This window comes from Dysidea avara, chromosome 1 (genome assembly GCF_963678975.1).
Source record: "Dysidea avara chromosome 1, odDysAvar1.4, whole genome shotgun sequence".
NCBI classification, from domain to species: Eukaryota; Metazoa; Porifera; class Demospongiae; order Dictyoceratida; family Dysideidae; genus Dysidea; species Dysidea avara.
The window spans coordinates 11,419,915-11,439,922 of record NC_089272.1 but is presented as its reverse complement, the minus strand read 5'-3'; the positions used below and the strand labels follow the sequence as shown (position 1 = coordinate 11,439,922).

At 37.8% G+C, this 20,008-nt stretch overlaps 1 protein-coding gene across 5 annotated transcripts; it reads right to left on the bottom strand.

Moving 5' to 3' along the window:
* Positions 1-2,240: 2,240 nt before the first annotated feature.
* On the bottom strand, positions 2,241-19,791 carry LOC136256211 (CCR4-NOT transcription complex subunit 1-like). Of its 5 annotated transcripts, none has more exons than XM_066049161.1 (9): positions 19,772-19,791; positions 12,402-12,474; positions 7,760-7,882; positions 7,467-7,621; positions 6,448-6,583; positions 6,224-6,302; positions 4,821-4,972; positions 3,929-4,053; positions 2,241-3,878 (listed from the first exon to the last, which is right to left on the bottom strand). In XM_066049161.1, the coding sequence occupies exons 3-5, from the start codon at positions 7,874-7,876 to the stop codon at positions 6,490-6,492; spliced, it is 366 nt and encodes a 121-aa protein (XP_065905233.1). In that variant the 5' UTR covers positions 7,877-7,882; positions 12,402-12,474; positions 19,772-19,791; the 3' UTR covers positions 2,241-3,878; positions 3,929-4,053; positions 4,821-4,972; positions 6,224-6,302; positions 6,448-6,489. The 5 variants fall into 5 exon arrangements, with proteins under 5 accessions (XP_065905233.1, XP_065905227.1, XP_065905245.1 ...); XM_066049155.1 differs by lacking the exon at positions 19,772-19,791 and adding an exon at positions 18,946-19,096; XM_066049173.1 differs by lacking the exon at positions 19,772-19,791 and adding an exon at positions 18,946-19,093 and having other exon boundaries at positions 7,467-7,582.
* Between the last annotated feature and the right edge of the window lie 217 nt (positions 19,792-20,008).

The following is a 20,008-nucleotide window of genomic DNA, read 5'->3' as shown; positions in this document are numbered from 1 at the left end:
AATCTCTTGGGTAGAGGTGTGTGAAGCATGCTGGAACTAGGGGGGTCTGGGGGCATGCCCCCCCCCAGGAAAATTTTGAAAAATAGATGCTAAAATACTGCAATTTGGAGACATTTCCACTTAAAATTCATACCTGTAGAAATTTTATATACTGCCTTTAGATTATACTGTAGGTATGGCTCTCTCTGTGAAGCATTTTGCTAATGGAAAAGTTTGGGTAGGTACAGACAACCAAGTACATGATGCACCCCTCTCACAATTGCACAACACTGAATAGGTGCATGTTAGAGTAAGAATGTTGAAAGTAGAAAATTTTGAAATTTGAACAATACAAGATTGAATCTGAGAGCATTTTCAATGGAAATTGTGTACCTGAATTAAATATTGCCATACATATTAACTACACAAGTAGATGAATGAAGCCCTTTAAACAGACCAATGCACTTCATTGTATGTATAGGTGCAGGCAGATTTGGAAAAATTCCATAACAGAACCAACTACATGTTTCCAGTGAATGTTCTATTAGAGTAGTTAGCTGACTGCTCTATTAGAGTATCTCGATCTTGTACACCTCCAATGCTGATCCAGGTCCTTGTTGAGCATAAATCCACTGATAGCATAAATTTTAAAACTTATAGGAGTGTCTTTTTATGCACTTCCATTGAATCAGCTGTATAGCTTCCATTGAAACAGCTGTATAGGAGTGTCTTTTTATGCACTTCCGTTGAATCATCCCGCTTTATTGAAGAAATGGTTAGCGAACACTGTGCAAAAAGTGGGATATAATATGGTATTTCCAGTGGCTTATTGAATACAAATAAGCCTTAATATAAATCCTGTATTATACTCATTTTATACTTTAGTATAATCCATACTATACTATTGCATATATGGTTTCAGTTTATTTACCACATTACCTCAAATAGCTTATATCTAGTATAATTCCCACACTATACCATCGCATATATGGTTTCAGTATATTTAACACATTAACTGAAGTCTTACATGAGATTGTTAGTATAATACAGGTTATACCAAGCTTTTTTGTATTCAATAAGCCACTGGGAATACCATCTTATATCCCTCTTTTTTCACAGTGGAAGATCAAGCGACAGAATACTCCTGTGAATACAAATTCACGGGTGCGCAGCAGGCATTTTGTTGAGGGCAAAAAGAATGGAGATGATGATGTTCCGACTATTTTCGCCTGGACAAAGCCACTTAGGCCCCCACCACGAAGTAGACCAGAGCCCTGTTTAAAGCAGAAAAAGCGTGTTCGGAGTGTTGCTAATAAAGAAAATGATTCTGCCATTGGTACACCTCAAAATGTCACCACCACTAAAGCTACTACTAATGCTAGTGTGGCCTGTGATTCTCAGATTTTATATTTTAAAACTTTAGCATAAATCCACTGATAATATCTTGGAAAGATGTTTATTAGGTGGTTTTATGAGTATTTGTATTATTAGTGATCATATAATTATGCTAAGACAAAATTTCATTATAATACTCAGCATATTGATCAAGTAAAGCCTAAATATGAAGGGGGGGGGCTTCAGCCCCCAAAGCCCCCCCCCCCCCCCCCCCCCTGGATCCACCCCTGAGTTGCTACATTGTGAATCCTTAGTTTTTTGAATACCTTTAATAATTTGTTATTAAGCAATCAGGTGATTGATGGCTGACTCAGTACAGGACTGGCAATGTGAATGTAGAAGGGCACCTGGTTAAAAATTATTCTAGTAGTGAAAATGAAAAAGAAAGAAATGTTTGTGCACTGCATACTTGACTTTGTAGAAATGCTGCATAACTTTCTTCGGATAACCAAAGCCCATTTATTCAGTTACTCTAATAGAAAACGCACTAGAGACAAAATGATCTAATTGAACAGTCATTCTTGGTATTATGGATAAAACTGACTATGGAATGTTGAATTTTAAAACTATTAGAACCAGGTGATTCCATTATGGCAGATCGTGGGTTTACAATCAGTGATATATTGCCACCTGGTGTCACATTAAATGTACCACCTATGTTAAACGAAACTGGGCAGTTAACAGAAGAGGAACGAACTACCACAAGAAGAATAGCTTCGGTACATATACACGTAGAAAGAACCATTCGTTGGATAAAGACATACCACATATTGCACAATGTTCCTAATACCATGCATAACCAAATAAACCAGATCTTTTTTTGTATGTGCCATGCTAACAAACTTTTTATCAATACTTGTAAATGATATAGAACATGATGATGAACAATAATTTATCAAAAAGCCATTGTATACAATATCAATACAGTTGTATGATGGTTCACATAAGCAGCTGCTCAGACTGGTGATCTAGTAGAGAAATGCTGGTAGCATAAACTCTTGATAAAAGCTACATAACCGAGGTAGGCATTCGTCCTCCCACAGTTGCTTATCAAACTCTACATTTAATATTTCCATGGACGTAGGGGTCCATACTACAAAGTCACAAAAGTTGGTCTGTGTAATGGTAATTGCACCCTGTATTTGATAATGGTAGTTGTGAGATTTGTCCATAACAAAGAGCCATCTTCATTGCAACTTTGACAGTGTTGGCAAGCCTCCAGTATAGTTAAATTACTGGCTGAATAGGGGCACTTGATCTCTAAAATACCAACCTCTCTTCTGGAACTACTGAACAATACTCCATCTGGACTGGCACCTAAATAACCAGGTTCTCCTATATAAAATCCAGCCTTACGAAGTTTCAAATTTCTGTGGCGCTGCGGTAGGATAGCAGCGTACCGATCAAAAGCAACATGTTCGTGTTCTCTTCCCCATCTTATAGCTGCAACATTGGAAAGATCCTTTGAGTGAAGGTCACATCCTAGTTTGTCAAATGCAGACTTGCGTAACAATACTCTACCAAAATTAGATGCAGTTAATCGCCCAAAATGCTCCTCATGCCAGCGCAATGACACAGCCTGTTTCCTAGTTTTGGTTTCAACTAGCTCTTTCTGAGCAACTGTAGGTGTAATACCTTTCAAAAATGTTTCACCAAAACCAACAATGACATTAGGTGGAGGAGGTAGCGGTGTTTGACAAAGCTCAGCCTGTACACGGGCTCGTACACTCCTTGGAGTTAGTGGCAGTAATGTTATGCTGGAATCAGCACTAGTACACTGTGGAGCAAAAAGTTCTGTAAACCCACATGTATACGGTAGTGTCTTTAGGCTATCACCTACCTCATCTAGTTCATCTTGAGATGTCTTCCTCATTGACAGTGGTCTTGGATCGAAAAATTCTCTCTTTTCTTTTTCTCTTCTTCCCAAAAACTGCTGATTCAAATGAAATATCTTCTACCATCTTACTGTCAAGGCGTTTATTCCTTGGTTGGTTCCATTTTTGCAAAACAGAAGTACAGCTGGCTTCATCAAGCTGAATAGCAGTTGATCTCATCTTCACAAAATCTTCTAAGCAGTAACACAATGCTGCCAGATGTTTGCAGCTACCCCAGGGTCCCTTACCCGCTGGACAAGTGCAGCTGGCTTCCAAAACACTTGCTGGTTCTTGCTGTAAAATGACAGTGGTACTATATTCGCGGTCTTTCTTCATTTCAGGAAGGCAAATTACTTTAACAACAAAAGGTTCCTGTGAAGAAACTTTTAACTGCTGTACATGTCCTTCCTTAAACAGACGGTATCCGGATTTTTCCAGTCTTGGCATTCCAGCCCATCTTCTTCTTTCATGTAAATAAAATAATCTACAAGCATTTGGCTTGTGAAGTTTGGAAAATCTTTAAATACTTCGGCAATTGGCTTTAATACACAGTCTTGAGCTACATTCAGTCGAGTATCTGGCCTTTCCAAAGCTTGTCTCCCCTGACCCATTAAACTGTGTTCATGTACCCTACATACAAAATTATTACATATACGTATCACGCAGACACAAATACCAACCTTTCCACTAGTTCAGCTTTTTTTCCCTTGGTTGGTAAATTATTCAGCGCCAAAATCAACCTCAGTTCTTGCACAAGCATTCTTTCTGGCTTCTTAGACTTAGAGCTAGTAGCCATGGCAATACACTGAAAAAATAATGAAGATTAACTTTGCTAAATTCTAATTAATGCACGCTATTACAACAAGTCACTTTACAAACATGATAGCGCTGCTTTCACGGGTGCATACGGTAAAGTACCTCACGCGCAATACAATATTGAAAGGAGAAAACAGTACAGCCGTTACAAAGCGCTTATCTCACAAAGCTCTCAATACTTTCTGTACAAAGTTGACCCCACGTAAAGCGTGTCGCGGCGATAACACGGACATGACACAGACATGTAGCGGTAAGTATCCGCTTAGTGTACGAGTATTTATATGGCTTCAAGCGTTTTGCATAAGGCCTATTACTAGGCTGATACTCTAGCTACTTGGCTATGCTGCCTTATGCACACGCACACAACTAATACATCCTCTGAAGCTTCTTTTGAAAATGTTACCAATGCTTCACAACTTTCTTACAAATGTCATGTCAACAATCAATGAACACAATTGATGGTTATTAGGGTGTATACGTAGAAACTCCCACACTTTGTTATACTGTAGCTCCAGTACAACCATTGTTTAAACTATACTATGTAAATAACAGCTTTCACAAGGGATGACAATACTCGCACAACTGGTTATAAACTTGTTAGTATCCATGGTAACAAAGCTTTGGCGGGGTAAAGCAGCATCCAATCTGAATGTTATGAAACTGAACGAAGCTTTGTAGCTTTTGAACTACAGTATTTGTCTAACCCTAACACACACACACACACAAACACACACACACACACACACACACACACACCTTTGTTGCAGGCTATTAGCTGACAAGTTATTAAAGATAAAGTGGGTCTTATCTTTCATAGCTTCTGTGGCTCCTTTTCACTCTCTTCTTTGTCAGCAGCTATGTACCAGTAGTGTATCGATGTTAGTGGCAGTAGCAATTGAGGCAGGTTACTACAATATGCAAACAGTAACATAAAACACAATTTGAGGATATATATACTAGTAATAATAGAGAAGTTTAGTATGTACTTTGGACTCCAATTGTCATGCTTTATATTCTGAGCCACAGAACAGCTTTCCATTACGCTTCAAGGGAAAGAAACATCTCTGCAGCAAGCGTTACAGACATTGAGGCTGACTAATGGTTTTCTAGCAAGGCAGCGAGATGATAATTCACTCAACTCATTTTATTCAAGAATACTTGAAGCATTAGATGATCTCACTAACCAGCCAATTTTACCACAATTTAAGAGGTTACCCAATGCGGATCCAGGATGGGGCATTTGGGACAAATACCCCCCTCCCCCCTCACCTTGTGGAGGAGCCAGCCATGCTTCTGATTAAAATAGGTACTAATCTTTGTCAGGCCAAGATCAGTTTATCAACTCATGAAAATAATATGTACATTTTACTACAAATTTATCTGACACCAAAGCGAACGAAAGTCAAACTAACTGTTAAATTGTCATCCAGCAACTTCATCCATACTAAGCTCCTCTAAAAATAATTAGCGTGTTGCTGTTTAAGACATTCAGAGCCCTTTAAACAGCTTTAAGACTTCACGACCATCTGAAAAGGCCAAAATTGCAAAAATCAACAGCAAGACACTACTAAGAGGTGATTATATATTTGCTGCTTGAAAATGCAGCACTGAACTAGAGAATCTGGCTCACCTACAACTGACCCTGTTTTTGCCCCAGCTTCCCCTTGCCACTTCCTGGATCTGCCCCTGCTACCAAGACAAAGAGCTAGTGCATCATCAGTGCATCTTTTTGAGACCCCTCAAGCTTACAGTATTTTGAAGTACTTGACGGTGTTGTCACTGATTTGCATGCTAGGTCTCAGCACAATAGGGGAATGCCTATTGGAAAAAAAATCTTGTTATATGCTGCTAATGGTAGCTTTACCACGATACCCACTGAGTTGAAAATATATAAGTGTGATGTAAATATTGACAGGCTAACTGCTCAGCTGAAAATGTTAACGGAGCTTATTTTTACAGGCTTGCACGATTGTGTCGCGTTTTCACAGATCCGGTCACATATAGTTAGTACCAAAGAGGATTACCTATATAACATACAGGCCATGAAAGATGTTTAATGTTAGCTCAAGGAATATAGTCACTACACAGTTTCATTGAACTACTCCAATAGAACATACACTTTTGACAAAATACTGTAATACAACAATCACTTCTACTACCTGAAAAGATTTCCAGTGAGTGCCTCACTACTCTCCTGTAGTGGCTCCTCAGGACACTCTTCCTCCTCCTCCAGGTTTACTATGGTATACATGGGATATGTATAATATTATAAACAATAAATTAATAAAACAGATGGACACCCTCAGTGGTAGACACAACATAACCATTATATTACTAGTAACACTACATGTACATCACTGTCTCTACTAACAGTAAACTGTACTTTCACAATATCACCATGTCCATCAGCCATGTAATCAAATAATCATCTATCCTTATAAGGAAGAGCAACTGCTCCTTTATCATCATCATGTGGTCTGTATGGTTTATGTTTACCATGACCATATTTGGTAAGGGACCTATAAGGTGATAACAACAACATTTCTACAAACCAATTTTAATAAACATCAAATACAACAGGATCTTCAGTTATCCAAACACCCTTGTTGTTAGAGATAGACAAAAGTACAAACTGTAAGTGAATTTGTGAAATATACATAGCTCTGTTAATTTACTCTAATAGAACACACACATATCCATCATATGTGACCAGATCTGCGAAAACCCGACATAACCACACAAGCCTAAATTTACAGTATAGAGCGTGGAGAAATATTTGTGTATTATAAAAAAAAACATGTAAATTTTAACTCTTTGTTGTTGGTGAAGGAAGGGTCCAGCAATTAAAACCTGGATATTTTCTACTCAAGAGGACTTTAAAAATCTTTGTTTCGTTGTGGCAGATACAAGGATACGGAAGTTATGGACATTTGTTTACTAGTATGCGATCGACCTTTTTCACTAATTTTTCCTTAGTATATAGTGAAGGAAGGTGATACAAGGAAAAACTTACCCAGTCATCAATTCCTCTACTCATAGCAAACGGGATGGTGCAAAATTTCAACTCCCTGTGTCATTCTGTTTGTAAGTTACAACCATTTTAGTAAGTGCCTGTAATTTATTTTTCCTATACGTACTTGCTGAGTGTACAAATTGACCTTTTTGTTGTTGCTACTTTATAGGGCTGTAGCTCCCAAAGTTATTGGCATATGAGGCTGAAACTTTGCCAGAGTATGCATTTGGCTATAAATATTTAATGAACAAGGATTCGAAAAATGCATGATAGTGTTGGGTTTTCACAGATCCAGTCACATATTATAGAGTATGACTCATTACTTTGTCATGCAATGCATTAAATTACTGGTTACTGCAAAAGTAATCTTATTACAATATCTCACTCACCCAGTGTAAGGTTGTAAACAAGCTAGCATGCTGACAATATTCTCTGTGGTCAGGTTGGGTCGAGGATCGTGATCCTTCTTCACTAAGAAGTTGATACAAGCTACCACAAATGATTCCTGTAGGAAGGTATCAAAACACAGTACAGTAAGATGGAGCTGTAGATACAACAATCAAATTGTACAATGAATGACATTCAGATAAGGACCACATATTATAGTGGATACCATGATACTTTAAATAAGTGTATCAGTAGTGTACAAGTAACTGCTCAGCAAACGTATATGGTGTAGTACCTGATGAGATTTGATCCTCTCAGACACCCACATGTTTAGCTTGTGGTAGTCTCTACGAGCTGCCAGGCAGGCAAGGTCGATGACAAATGAGAACTGTGTAGCCTTCAACATCAACATCAAACACTAGAGGAAAAACAGTACAATATATAACTTGCATGTGTAGTGTGTGTGTGTGTGTGTGTGTGTGTGTGTGTGTGTGTGTGTGTTATCGATGTGCTATAGTCCCTACTGTAGTTGAAAATTCCAAATTTTTCTGTGTACTTGATTGTTAATTTTTTTTGCAAATAATCATTAAGACTGGTGAACTCATGCATAGCTACCACATCTGAAATGATGCTGTGCGTCCCAGCTATATCAATTATTGTCCAAAAAGGTATCCATTGTCATCTATATTCAACCTGTTACACAGCATTTTGAATCAAGTACTGTTTGAAAAGCACCTCTGCAATCCACGCATACTGAAATGGTACCGCGCACCCCAGTTATTGTCTGAAAAGTGAAGTATCAATTATGCTTCATTGTCGGTTATATTCAACCTGATATACACAGCAGTAAAAATCAAGAACTGTTCGAAAAGCATCTCTGCAATCAAAATGACCACTATGAAAAATACAGATGATTTCTGTTACGAAGGGAAGCCATCATGTGCTACCACCATATTGACACTTTTCGCTGTAAGCAAAGATGAATGGGACACAAAGGAGGACACTAGTAAGTCCATGAAGAATACTTTGTATGTACTGCGGTATGCCAAAAGGCACTTCTCGTGCCAAAGCCACGTCAAAAAGTGAAAAAATCAAGCCCATAGTAGCCTTAGCCGTTATCAAGTTACGCTTGTCTGAAGGCATCAGTCAGTTGCTCAGTCAGTAGAAAATTCCGTTAAAAGCGTTTCAGGTCAATCTGAATGCTTGTTTGGGATTAGTTTTACCTAACCAATATTGCCTCATCGTCGTCAGGAGGCTGGTTATTGGGTGATATTATTTTAGATAACAGTACTATCCTACCGTATGATAAAATTGAGGATTTGAAAAATGTTTTCAATAATTTACACAATCCAGTTTTTAAAAGTCACTGAACCAGACCAACACATTGTTGCATTAATTCTCAACCAAGTACATGTACTGTACAGTAAGATAGTACTGTATATTAGAGATCGGTTTTTTCTGGTTAAAAAGATCCAGCTTCACAATACCTTCATGGTGCCTTGGCAGAATTGGTTAGGTATAACCAAGCCCAAAAGTGCCTTCAGTACAACCCTAAATGCTTCCAATTAGTGCTGGGCGGTATTGATAAATAGCAAACGGTATACCTTCCATAAAAAGTACCATGGTATTACTAAATATCTCAGTATTAATGTAAAAGGTATAAAGCACCAAATACCCACGGTAGGTCAGCAAACCTCAGGTACAAATTACCACAAACAAACTTGTTTACATAGTTTGACTAGCTGATTACATCAGCACCTGCCTACAAACATTGTCACATGTCTTGTTGCCTCCTAAATATGGGATGAAACAAGGCCATAGTGCCCAGATGATATGACGGTATTAAAAAAAACAGGCGGTATCAAAACCAGTATGACTTAAATATCACAGATTACTAACAATAGCAGTATATCACCCAGTTCTACTTCCAATATTTTGCTATAAATTGTAAATTCAATGGGATTTTCTACTGACTGACTAATTGTCTGCCTGATGTTTTCAGAAAAGTATAAGTAGACAACAGCTAAGGCTACGGGCTTAATATTTTCAATGTTCGATGTTGCTTCACTCCGATATGTGTCTTTTGGCATACTGCAGTACATACAATGCATGCATCATGGACTTATGTACGTTTGTCCTCTTTCGTTTCATTTCTTTTTGCTGCCAGCCAAAGGTGTCGATTCGTGGTGACGTGATCCATGGTTTCCCTACGGGAATCATCTGTATTCTGTATGGTGACTGGATCGATTAGTGGCACTATTCCTACCTGTTCTTCATTTGTAGTACTGTAAAACATGCTGAACATAACTGAAAGTGAAGTGTAATGGCCACTTTCACTTTTGAGTCAGTAATTGATAGTTGGAGTATGTGAATCGTCTGTATTTTTGTGGTGACTGGATTGATTGCAGAGGTGCTTGTTCTTTATTTGTAACACTGTGTAACAGGCTGAATATAACTGAAAGTAATGTGGAATAGCACTTCACTTTCGAGTCAGTAATTGATATTGGGGGCACATTCAGTCAAAAGCATTACCTCTGGTGTCCTCCTTTCATTTCATAAGGTATGCGTGGGTTCACCAGTCATAATAATGTTACAAAAAGTAAAGAAACAGGAATTTTAATTAGGAATTATAGAAGACTGAATTAGGGATTAAATGTGAATTAGGGATTAAATGTCCATTAGCATATCTGCAGGTGTAGCTAGGCGACCCCAATTTTTTTTCTTTGATTCCTAATCGAAAATTCTTTACACTTGTTACTGTTAGAGACAGTAAGGGTAAAAAGAGTGCTTTTTTCACGACTGAATTTCCCAACAGACCATATACATTGTAGGTCTCACATTTCCTCTACCTGTATACTAAACTACATAGTATCACATCGTTTGCTTAGATTTAGCACTGCAACTTCCTGTCATGTGTATACAGTAGGACATCATAACTACAGGTATGGTCTACATTCTTTTTTCGCTGCAGCTGTAGTACAGGTTCTAGTACAACTGATTTGGAACAAAGCTTTGGAAGAATTTTACCTTTACAGGTACCAAAGCTTCACAACCATGGATACTGGTAAGTCCAATTAGTAAAAAAGCCATATGCTTCCTGGAAGCATGCAACAATCATTGACAATTTTTTCTGTATACTCTAGTCTACAGCATATTCTTGAAAAACACTCAACTGTCTCCTTCAGCCCATCAGAAATGATTCAGAGCATTTGAGACTCAAAGAAACACTTAACTCAATTTTGAGGCATGTACAAAGGGCTATGTTTTTGGTAGTCTCATGTGCACGAGACTATGTTTTGGGTGCTCGACAGGCACGCACATTACACTGTACACATTCTCAATATTAAAGTGGTATGGCTCACATACTGGCCTGCCACACACCTAGACTATGATTTGTATACCAACAATTGCTTAGTAGGCGAGGATCCATAAAAGCTTGCTGACAGCTACAGAAATGGATTCACGTTTGCCTACAGACTATAATACATGCACATACCAATAAATGGGCATGGTTCAACATATGCTTGCTATTCTGATAAGTGGGTGTGGCTCATGAAAGAGCTGCGATATACCATGTTGTGATAATCCACAACGTCTAACTAATTAATTCATCTAACATGCGATCCAATCTGGGTCAATCTGTAAAGCAGGTCAGACCCAGATGACCAGGACAAAATATGATCCAGTTGACCTGACCTAGTTTCAATGCCGGTCTATCTACATAATTTTTTTTGCATAAAATGCATTCCTTAAAATACCCTGATAGAAAGCCAAAACAATGGAATAAATTGTCTACTTCTATTACTTGTTGTAATAGCAGTAAAGACCAAAAAAATTCTGGAACATAATTGGGAAATACTCAAGCATAACGACAACTTAAATGGGAAGCCGTTGAAGAATCTAAATTATACGGACAATTTAAAAACATAAAATGTGTAGTTGTTGTCTGACTTAATCATGTCTGACTTGTGAAGATTACAGGAAAGCATGCGTGCACACACACACAAACGTGTGCATGCACACACACACACAAACGTGTGCATGCACACACACACACACACACACACACACACACACACACACACACACACACACACACACACACACACACACACACACACACACACACACACACACACAGTGTGCATGCATATGTACACACACAAAGCAAAGAAGGCAAAGTCTATGGCAGTCATACAAAGCACAGCTATTGCCAGTACATAGGTGTGGGCAGTATTGATCAATATCATACCACAGTATTTTAATAATAAATATTGTAGTGTTACTAAATACCCACTAAATATGTATCAGTGTCCATTGCATCAATAACCTCATTGTAGACTATGCAGTGCTTACTCCTCGAGTGGGAAAACAAATTGGAGGCATTAGCCACCAAACTTTTTAGAGAGAGCCAACAAACTTTTTAGACAGAGGTAACAAAAAGCACTCTCATATCCCATTAGTACCTTATTAGTAATCCCATGCTACGCTCTTTGCTCCACTCTTGCTAACAAGTTCTGCTATATAATACTGTTAAATTGATACATTGCCCATCCTAATTTCCACTCAGTGAAACCAACACTGGGATGCCTGTGCTTAGGCACTTGAGCCTTGTGCAGGAAAATCCTCCTGGACAGGGCTAATAACCAGCAGGAGGACTGTCCAGGTTTCATGGAGAGAGGTTGCGGAACCCAAAGTTCCACAATGACCTCAACACTGCTAAGCGAGACAATGACAGTTGGGCATTTGCTTCCCCAGTTAATAGCAGGTACCCATTGATGTTACAGCTGGGTGGGCTGCTTTCCCAAATGACACCAGGCCACCAGGTCCCCACTAACAGTTGGGTAGACGCTTGCTCAAGGCAACACCAAAGTGGCATAAATGGAATTGAACCTGGGGCCTTTTGATCACCTGGCAGATACAGTGTTGGTTCTGACCTTAAGTGAGGTGTTAGTAGTGATATCAAGTTCAGAAAACTTGTTCCAGTTAATGAGGTGAATGTCTTGTCATCTGAAATGAAGTCACAACCACACTAAACATTGAAATAGTACACACATACGTACATGTAACATGTTCACACTATACACTTCAAAGGAAAATTCTACTGTACACAACTCACACATACTCAATTAAATAAACCTCTCTAGACCAGATTAGATTAACACACAAAAACAACAGATGACAAATAATCATGACTTGTCTTGGTAGCTATGAAGTTACTTTTGGTAGATAAGTTACATGTATGGACCATGGAATAAGTTGTTATTTACACTTGTACACATGTCAGATTATGTTGTAGTATCAGTGTTAAGCAAAGGGGGAGTTCCCTTATCAATTTGACTAATAAACACTATTGGGTATAGGGTGACTGGTAGGGATTAAATAGTTTTCACTCCATCCAGAAAGAGATGCTTGTAGTAAACTAGTAGCATGGTGTATCAAACGTTTTTGTGGTAGTTTCAAAATCTTATCACTTTCAAAATGTTAGCATCACATAAATAAGACAAGTCTTAATGTACAAACACATCATCTGTCATTTCCATATTAAAAGGTACATAATATTACACTTGTGTTTGCTCATATCAATGCCCTCTGGTGGTTGTTTACAAGATATCTTTGTGTGTCTAATGAATTCATTCTTACATACACTATGATCTACTAGTGGTCACTTGTCACTGAGGTGTGAAGTCTGAACATCACACCATAGCAGTCATGTGATTGTGTGAATGAATTGTTGTCCATATTAGGAAGTGATGACTCACAGTAGTATACCATAGTGGTATCATCTGGAGTAACATTGTTTGTGTGTGACATGCTACCACCTCTTTGAATTGACTTGACTACTCTGTATGTCAAGCAAATAATGTAATTATTTATCCCTTTAAATACGGAATTAATTTTGAACATGAAATAAAAGTGCGTACATATACAACAGGATAATCTGATGGATGAAATGAAACCTAATTTCATGTGCTATAACACTAAAGAGTACTTTTGATATAAAGTGATGAACAACAGACATCGTCTTTGCTGAACATGATGGTGCTTTAACGATATGAGCATCCATTATATTAAGACCATGCGATCTGTTGTATACTACTAGATTCATGAGGATTCTAATGGTGCTAAGTCTAAGGCCATAGCACCAAGCGTGGGGAAGATGTTCCTTGTTTAATGAAGTAGTGTACAGCCATGGCGGACATTTGATGAAGAAGGCTGTTTTCTAAGTGGTGTGATGAAAGGCATTTTTATTGTGGAGTTTATGGTGAGTAATGCAGTGAATGTGGGATCTTTCCACCATTAATATTTGCAAAGTTATTTTAGCCCAGTGTCCTTTATTTTCTGCCTTACAGTAGATCATGAAATGGACTGATTAAACTTTGAAGGTGTGGGCATGGCCCATGATAATATAACCCAAAAACCTACCTTGATTTTTCCTCACAACAACATGACAGTATTGGTTGGGTATAATCAAGCCCAAAAGTGTCTTCAGATCGACGCGAAGTGTTTCTGTCAAGTTGCTCCAGAAATTTAAAAAAAACATATTCAACAGAATTTTCTAATGTCTGCCTGCCTGATGCGTTCATCAAGTGTAGCAGAAAACTGGTTATAGCTACAGCCCTAATTTTTTAACAGAAATGTTTCTAATTTGATGAAGAAAAAACCTTTGGTATATTGATAAACATACAATGCTTGCGGTATTGTCTTATCTTTTATCCTTCTTTACCATGGCCATCAATCAAGGTTCTACCACTGATAGTGTTAATAGACTACAGTAGGGCTTCCATCTATAAGCGTATCAAACTATTCGAATACACTTGGTTAGTTTAGCGTTGCACCACAGTATTTGAACATGTGTGGCTTGATCGTTTACAAAATTGGTAGTTGATATCAATCAACTTGCGGTGAACTAGCCATGTGTAAGTCAATAAATATAGTAACAGCATTTAAACTGAGTTGGATCATCCAAGTCCTGCTTTACAGATTAGGTTGGATCACATACTAAATTAATTAGTGTAACGATGTGGACGTGTAGTAGCACATCATACCATAGCCCTGCTCCTTTCATGAGCCACACCCACTTATGTAAATAACTGTAAGTATATGGTAGCCACGTCCATTTATCAGTCTGTAGGTATGCACGAATCCACATCTGTCTGCAGGCTTATTTTAGATTAGAGCCATGCCCACTAACCAGTTGTTATTGTATGAGTCATAATGTACTAGTATATAGTGCTGTGATTAACTCTATATAATATTGTGTGAAAAGCAGGCTACTAAGTGGTCATGAGTTTGCAAAAAAAGTTCGCAAACAAGTATAAGAAAAACTAGGAATTTTGAATTAGAGTAGGGACAGTGTATAATGCTGCAATAAAAAGTACTGAAACAAGCTGGATCAGAGTAGTACATAATGTCCAAATACTGAAAACAATCAGAAGTGAATATCCCTACTGTGCTACACTCAGGGATATTCACTTCTTATTGTTTTACAGTATTTGGACATTACGTACTACTCTGATCCAGCTTGTTTCAGTACTTTTTATTGCAGCACTATACACTGTCCCTACTCTAATTTAAAATTCCTAATTTTTTCTTAAACTTGTCTGAAATAGCAAGGCATAGGAACAACTCACTGAATACGAAAACAAAACAAATAAAGGACAGATATGTCAATTGTAAAAATAAGGAAATCACTTGAGTGAAGTCACTAGGAAACTATTAAATATGGGTTACGTAAAATTGCCAATACAAATGATGCTGTAAAAACATTACACCACAAACTTCACCATTATAAGCTATTAGAACATAGAGAAGACTTTCTAACAAGGTACGTACGGTAGGAATGGTCAAGCCCTATCCATAATAATGTACTACAACAACATTGGAGTTAACTGCACCAGCAATATTTACATGTTTTTATAAAAATTGTATATAAAATACCTCCGACCATCTAGTTGAGATAATTGTAAACTTTTTGATAAAAGCATCAAATTTCTTATGACGTGTACTATATGATTTTAGAAATAGGAGGCATGTAAAAGTCCCTTGGAACCCTGTTTTTTGGACCTTGCTAATAAAACTATTTGTTTACATGAAAAACAATATCCTATTAGTTGATTTAGTGTTAGACCAGTACAAAGCCTGCAGCTGCAACAAATGGCCTGTTAAAAGCCATACAAAACAAACTATTTTCTCAGTCTGACAAGCAGCTGGTACAGTTAGGGGAGCCAAGCCCCCCCCCCCCCCTTTTAAGGGACAATGTTTGAAAGACAAGATCGAGATACTCTAATAGAACAAGAACAGTCAGGATCTTGATACTCTAGTAAAGCAGTCACAGTATTCAGAGAAGCAGTCTAGCAAGCTACTTTGCTACGAATGTGCAGTTATAAGTAAGGAGATACAGTTGTAGTCCAGCGCCTAAGCCAAATATTCGTTCACTTTTTGATGAAAGCACTAATTTTTTTACAGAGTATATGGAGCGTGCACTAAATGTTTTAAGAAGGGGAGGCACGTAAAAAGTCCTCAGGAACACCCTTTTTTGCACCCTGACAAGAAAAACTATTTGTTACTATTAAAAATCAATCATGTTTCTATCAAGTTAACTGCTGGGCCTAGTATCATAGTAGTACAAAGTATACAGCTGGAACATAATAGCCTATTAGTAATCTATAAAAAACAAATAGTTTTCTCACCTAGGCAGTAAACAAAATCACTAAAATTTCCATTTGCAGGGATTCTGTTAAAGTTTTGGACCTTCAATGCTGACGATTGTGTAGTACTATGTACAAGGATCATCCTGATGTGTATCGTTTCTTTATTAGAGGGGTATAACAAAAGTTATTTAATGCTAAAGTCACAGGTGGATATCTCAACAGAAAACCATGAACTACAGCAGTTCAATTATCAAACACAGAGCTTGAACAAAAGGTCCCTTGTTCTTATACTGGGCACCATATGAAAGATAATTAAATTTCTAGTTTAATGAAGGCAGTTGCAAGTTGTTTCAACATCTTGTTCTCAAGTTACAGCGCTTTCAATTCAGTGTAATATAGTATAAGCAAGAAAAGCACAAGGATGTGTCATAAGGTACTTCTTAGTGCTCAAAATCTCACTTCATTGGAACTCAACTCCTTTATGCTTATTTTGAGCATTATCACAGCACTAAGAAATACCTTAATACTCATTTGTGTGCTTTTCTTGCTTATGCTATATTACACTGAATTGAAAGTGCTGTAACTTGAGAACAAGATGTTGAAACAACTTCGAACTGCCTTCATTAAACTAGAAATTTAATTACCTTTCATATGATGCCCAGTATAAGGACAAGGGACCTTTTGTTCAAGCTCTGTGCTTGATAATTGAACTGCTGTAGTTCACGGTTTTCTGTTGAGATATCCACCTGTGACTTTAGCATTAAATAACTTTTGTTATACCCCTTTAATAAAGAAACGATACACATCAGGATGATCCTTGTACATAGTACTACACAATCGTCAGCATTGAAGGTCCAAAACTTTAACAGAATCCCTGCAAATGGAAATTTTAGTGATTTTGTTACTGTCTAGGTGAGAAAACTATATATATATTTTTTATAGATTACTAATAGGCTATTATGTTCCAGCTGTATACTTTGTACTACTATGATACTAGGCCCAGCAGTTAACTTGATAGAAACATGATTGATTTTTAATAGTAGCAAATGGTTTTCTTGTCAGGGTGCAAAAAGGGGTGTTCCTGAGGACTTTTTACGTGCCTCCCCTTCTTAAAACACTTAGTGCACGCTCCATATACCCTGTAAAAAAATGGTGCTTTTACCAAAAAGTGAACGATTATGTCAATTTTAAGGGCTTATGTACTGCACTATTGGTGGAGGCAGCTATATTGCCAGCATGTAGTTACCTTCTTTTTTTTGGTCTTCACCTTACAGCTGGCCTGGCCCCCTCACTCTTTGGCCTGCTCCACTGCCCCTGTGTACAAGGATCATCCTGATGTGTATCATTTCTTTATTGAAGGTTTATAGCAAAGTTATTGAGTAATGAAGTTTTAATTGGTCATAAAATCATTGGAATATCAGCATCAATGTACCAAGCAACAAGTTGTCTTTGCAATTTGATCAACATTGTAAGGATAATTGCTTGATTTATGTATACAGAAAGATTTTAATAAATTCTATCTGTAACCAGTCACTCAATAACTTTTGTTATGTGTCTTCAATAAAGCAACAACACACATCAGGATGATCCCTTGTGTACATGACACAACAGAGCTGTGACTGTGTAATGGAAATGTAAAACTTTAAAGTGGACATCAGAGTATCAGGTTTTTGGAGGTACTTACAGTACATCATCACACTTTTTTGATGTTAGCATTTTTAAATTCTTTTGCAGCTTCCAATCAGTCTACCACCTTGACTACCACTTTTTGTAGGCATGAGGCCGAGAAGCATCCTGCTTATGAGGAGTGCATATGCAAAGTAGAGCATGGCAGTTTTACCCCATTAGTTTTTTCTTCCTCTGGTGGAATGGGGGAAAGCAGCCACTACCACGTATAAATATTTGGCTCATTTACTCAGTGAGAAGTGGAGTTCCCCATATTCAGTGGTGATGGGCTGGCTCTGTTGCAGTTTGTCTTGCTTCGTTTCTCCATCACATGCATCCAGGGTTCTCAATCACACTCTTAAGTGCCCTGCTGTGCCCCTGGCAATAGATCTCGCCATTGTAGAGGGGAATTCACCAGTTCACTAACATTTCCTGGGATTCTGTAGTTTTTAGGTGTCTTTTCTGTAGGTAAATTCTTGAATTTTTCCCTTCCATTTATTTTTCTTCTAGATTGCTTTCCATAGGCGTGTGGGTGGAAGGGAGTATCATTAGGGCTGGTGGATAAAATAAAAAAGTACACGTGCTACAAACCACATAAGAAATTTGGTGCTTTTATGTTTTATGACTTAGGCGCTGGGACTAGCATAAAAACGGGTATGAAATTATTTACACTTACAGTATATTTGACACACTGGTAGTTTCTTTTTATATGCGAGATCTAGTCTAATCCGCTAATAACACATCCCTCATGCTTTACGATTGTATACAGTCTGGCCTTATATAATTACTTAGGCCAATGAAACTTGATTACCAGTTTCTCGCTCAGATTTTTGAAAATTTGATGCGGGCGGGCGGTTATTATTCATTATTTTTCCAAAAGCACAACACACATCCAAACATGAAGATTTCTGCCAAAAAACAGTGAGATCTACACTGATTACTCTTGCATTAAATAGCTAAAGTATGTTACTAATCTATAACAAGTGATTTTTCCATTAGAGTATAACTGATTACTCTATTAGAGTAAAAGTGACTGTTCTATTAGAGTATTTCGATCTGAAATACCAATAATGAAATTCCATGCGGGTGTAACAAAAGCATGCGGGCGATGACGCGAAACTGCTAATCAAGTTTCATTGGCCTTAGTAACTGTGTCAATTACCAATTAAATTAAGAGTTTCCACTAACACGCCGATCGTCTTCCACGCCTCAGGGGCACATACGTAAACTTTGCTCATTCCCTTGAGCATGCTTGAGTGCATCTGGGTTGTCGCTCAATTGTTTGCCTTGTCATGGCCTTGTAATACCACAATCGATCCTTACGAACTTTTTTCTACCGAGGAACTGTTTTATGGAACAACCTTAAGTCCACTGTTACTGGGGCTGCCACTTTGTCGTCATTTCGTAATTATTATCTTAATTCCTGTGTAATTTTGTCTATGTAGCTATCCTTAGTTGTGTATGTATGTATGTTTGTTTTTTGTATATTATTAGTTATTGTATGTGTCTATTGTATGTTTGTTCAGGGCTCCACTGAAAATCAGTTTTACAGAGTGGACTCCCTGCTTAAAAATTAAAATTACAATTACCATGCAGAGGAGGTTGGACGCGATTTAAGCGCCCCTAAAACAAATTAAGCGAAACTCGTTTTATAGAAGAGGTTTATACATCGATCTCAGTTTAATTCGATAAAGTATCATTGTTCTGATTATAGAATACGTACGTGACAATTCTGGAGAAGTTCTACACACCAAACCGCAACTTATTAATTTCACCCCAATCACCAAGCGCTTTTAAAAAACAAAGTACATCACCTTGAAGCTTACGTGAAGCACCATCCGAATATCTAATCAACCCCAGTCAACCCCATCGTTTTTCAAATTTGTACTATGACTATTGAGGGTCACGTGAAATACCAAAGAAAAGAATGCAATTAAGGGCAATATATTTATGTGGTGCTTAGAGCGCGTCCAATCTCCTCTGCTTACCATGTAAATAGTTCTTCCCACTAGCATCACGTGGTTAAAATGGCACAGCGGTATATCAACCTAATGGACGATTCTCGGCCACCACGAGCTCGCTTGAAGACAGTTGTTTCTGTAAGTACAATTTAAACACGCGTGTTGTTATATAATATCCCATTCTGTGTACTGTTCTGGGGTTTTTTTATTAGCCAGGCAAGGGTAGGGAACTGATTCCCGTACCCAGACTGCTTTTTGTATTTG

Excerpts from the sequence above, each read along its gene's own strand:
- LOC136256211 (XM_066049152.1), bottom strand. The coding sequence starts at position 3,247 with ATGAGGAAGACATCTCAAGATGAACTAGATGAG. Across the intron at positions 3,152-3,214 it reads CTCAAGATGAACTAGATGAG|TGTACTAGTGCTGATTCCAG; the intron begins GTAGGTGATAGC and ends TTTGCTCCACAG.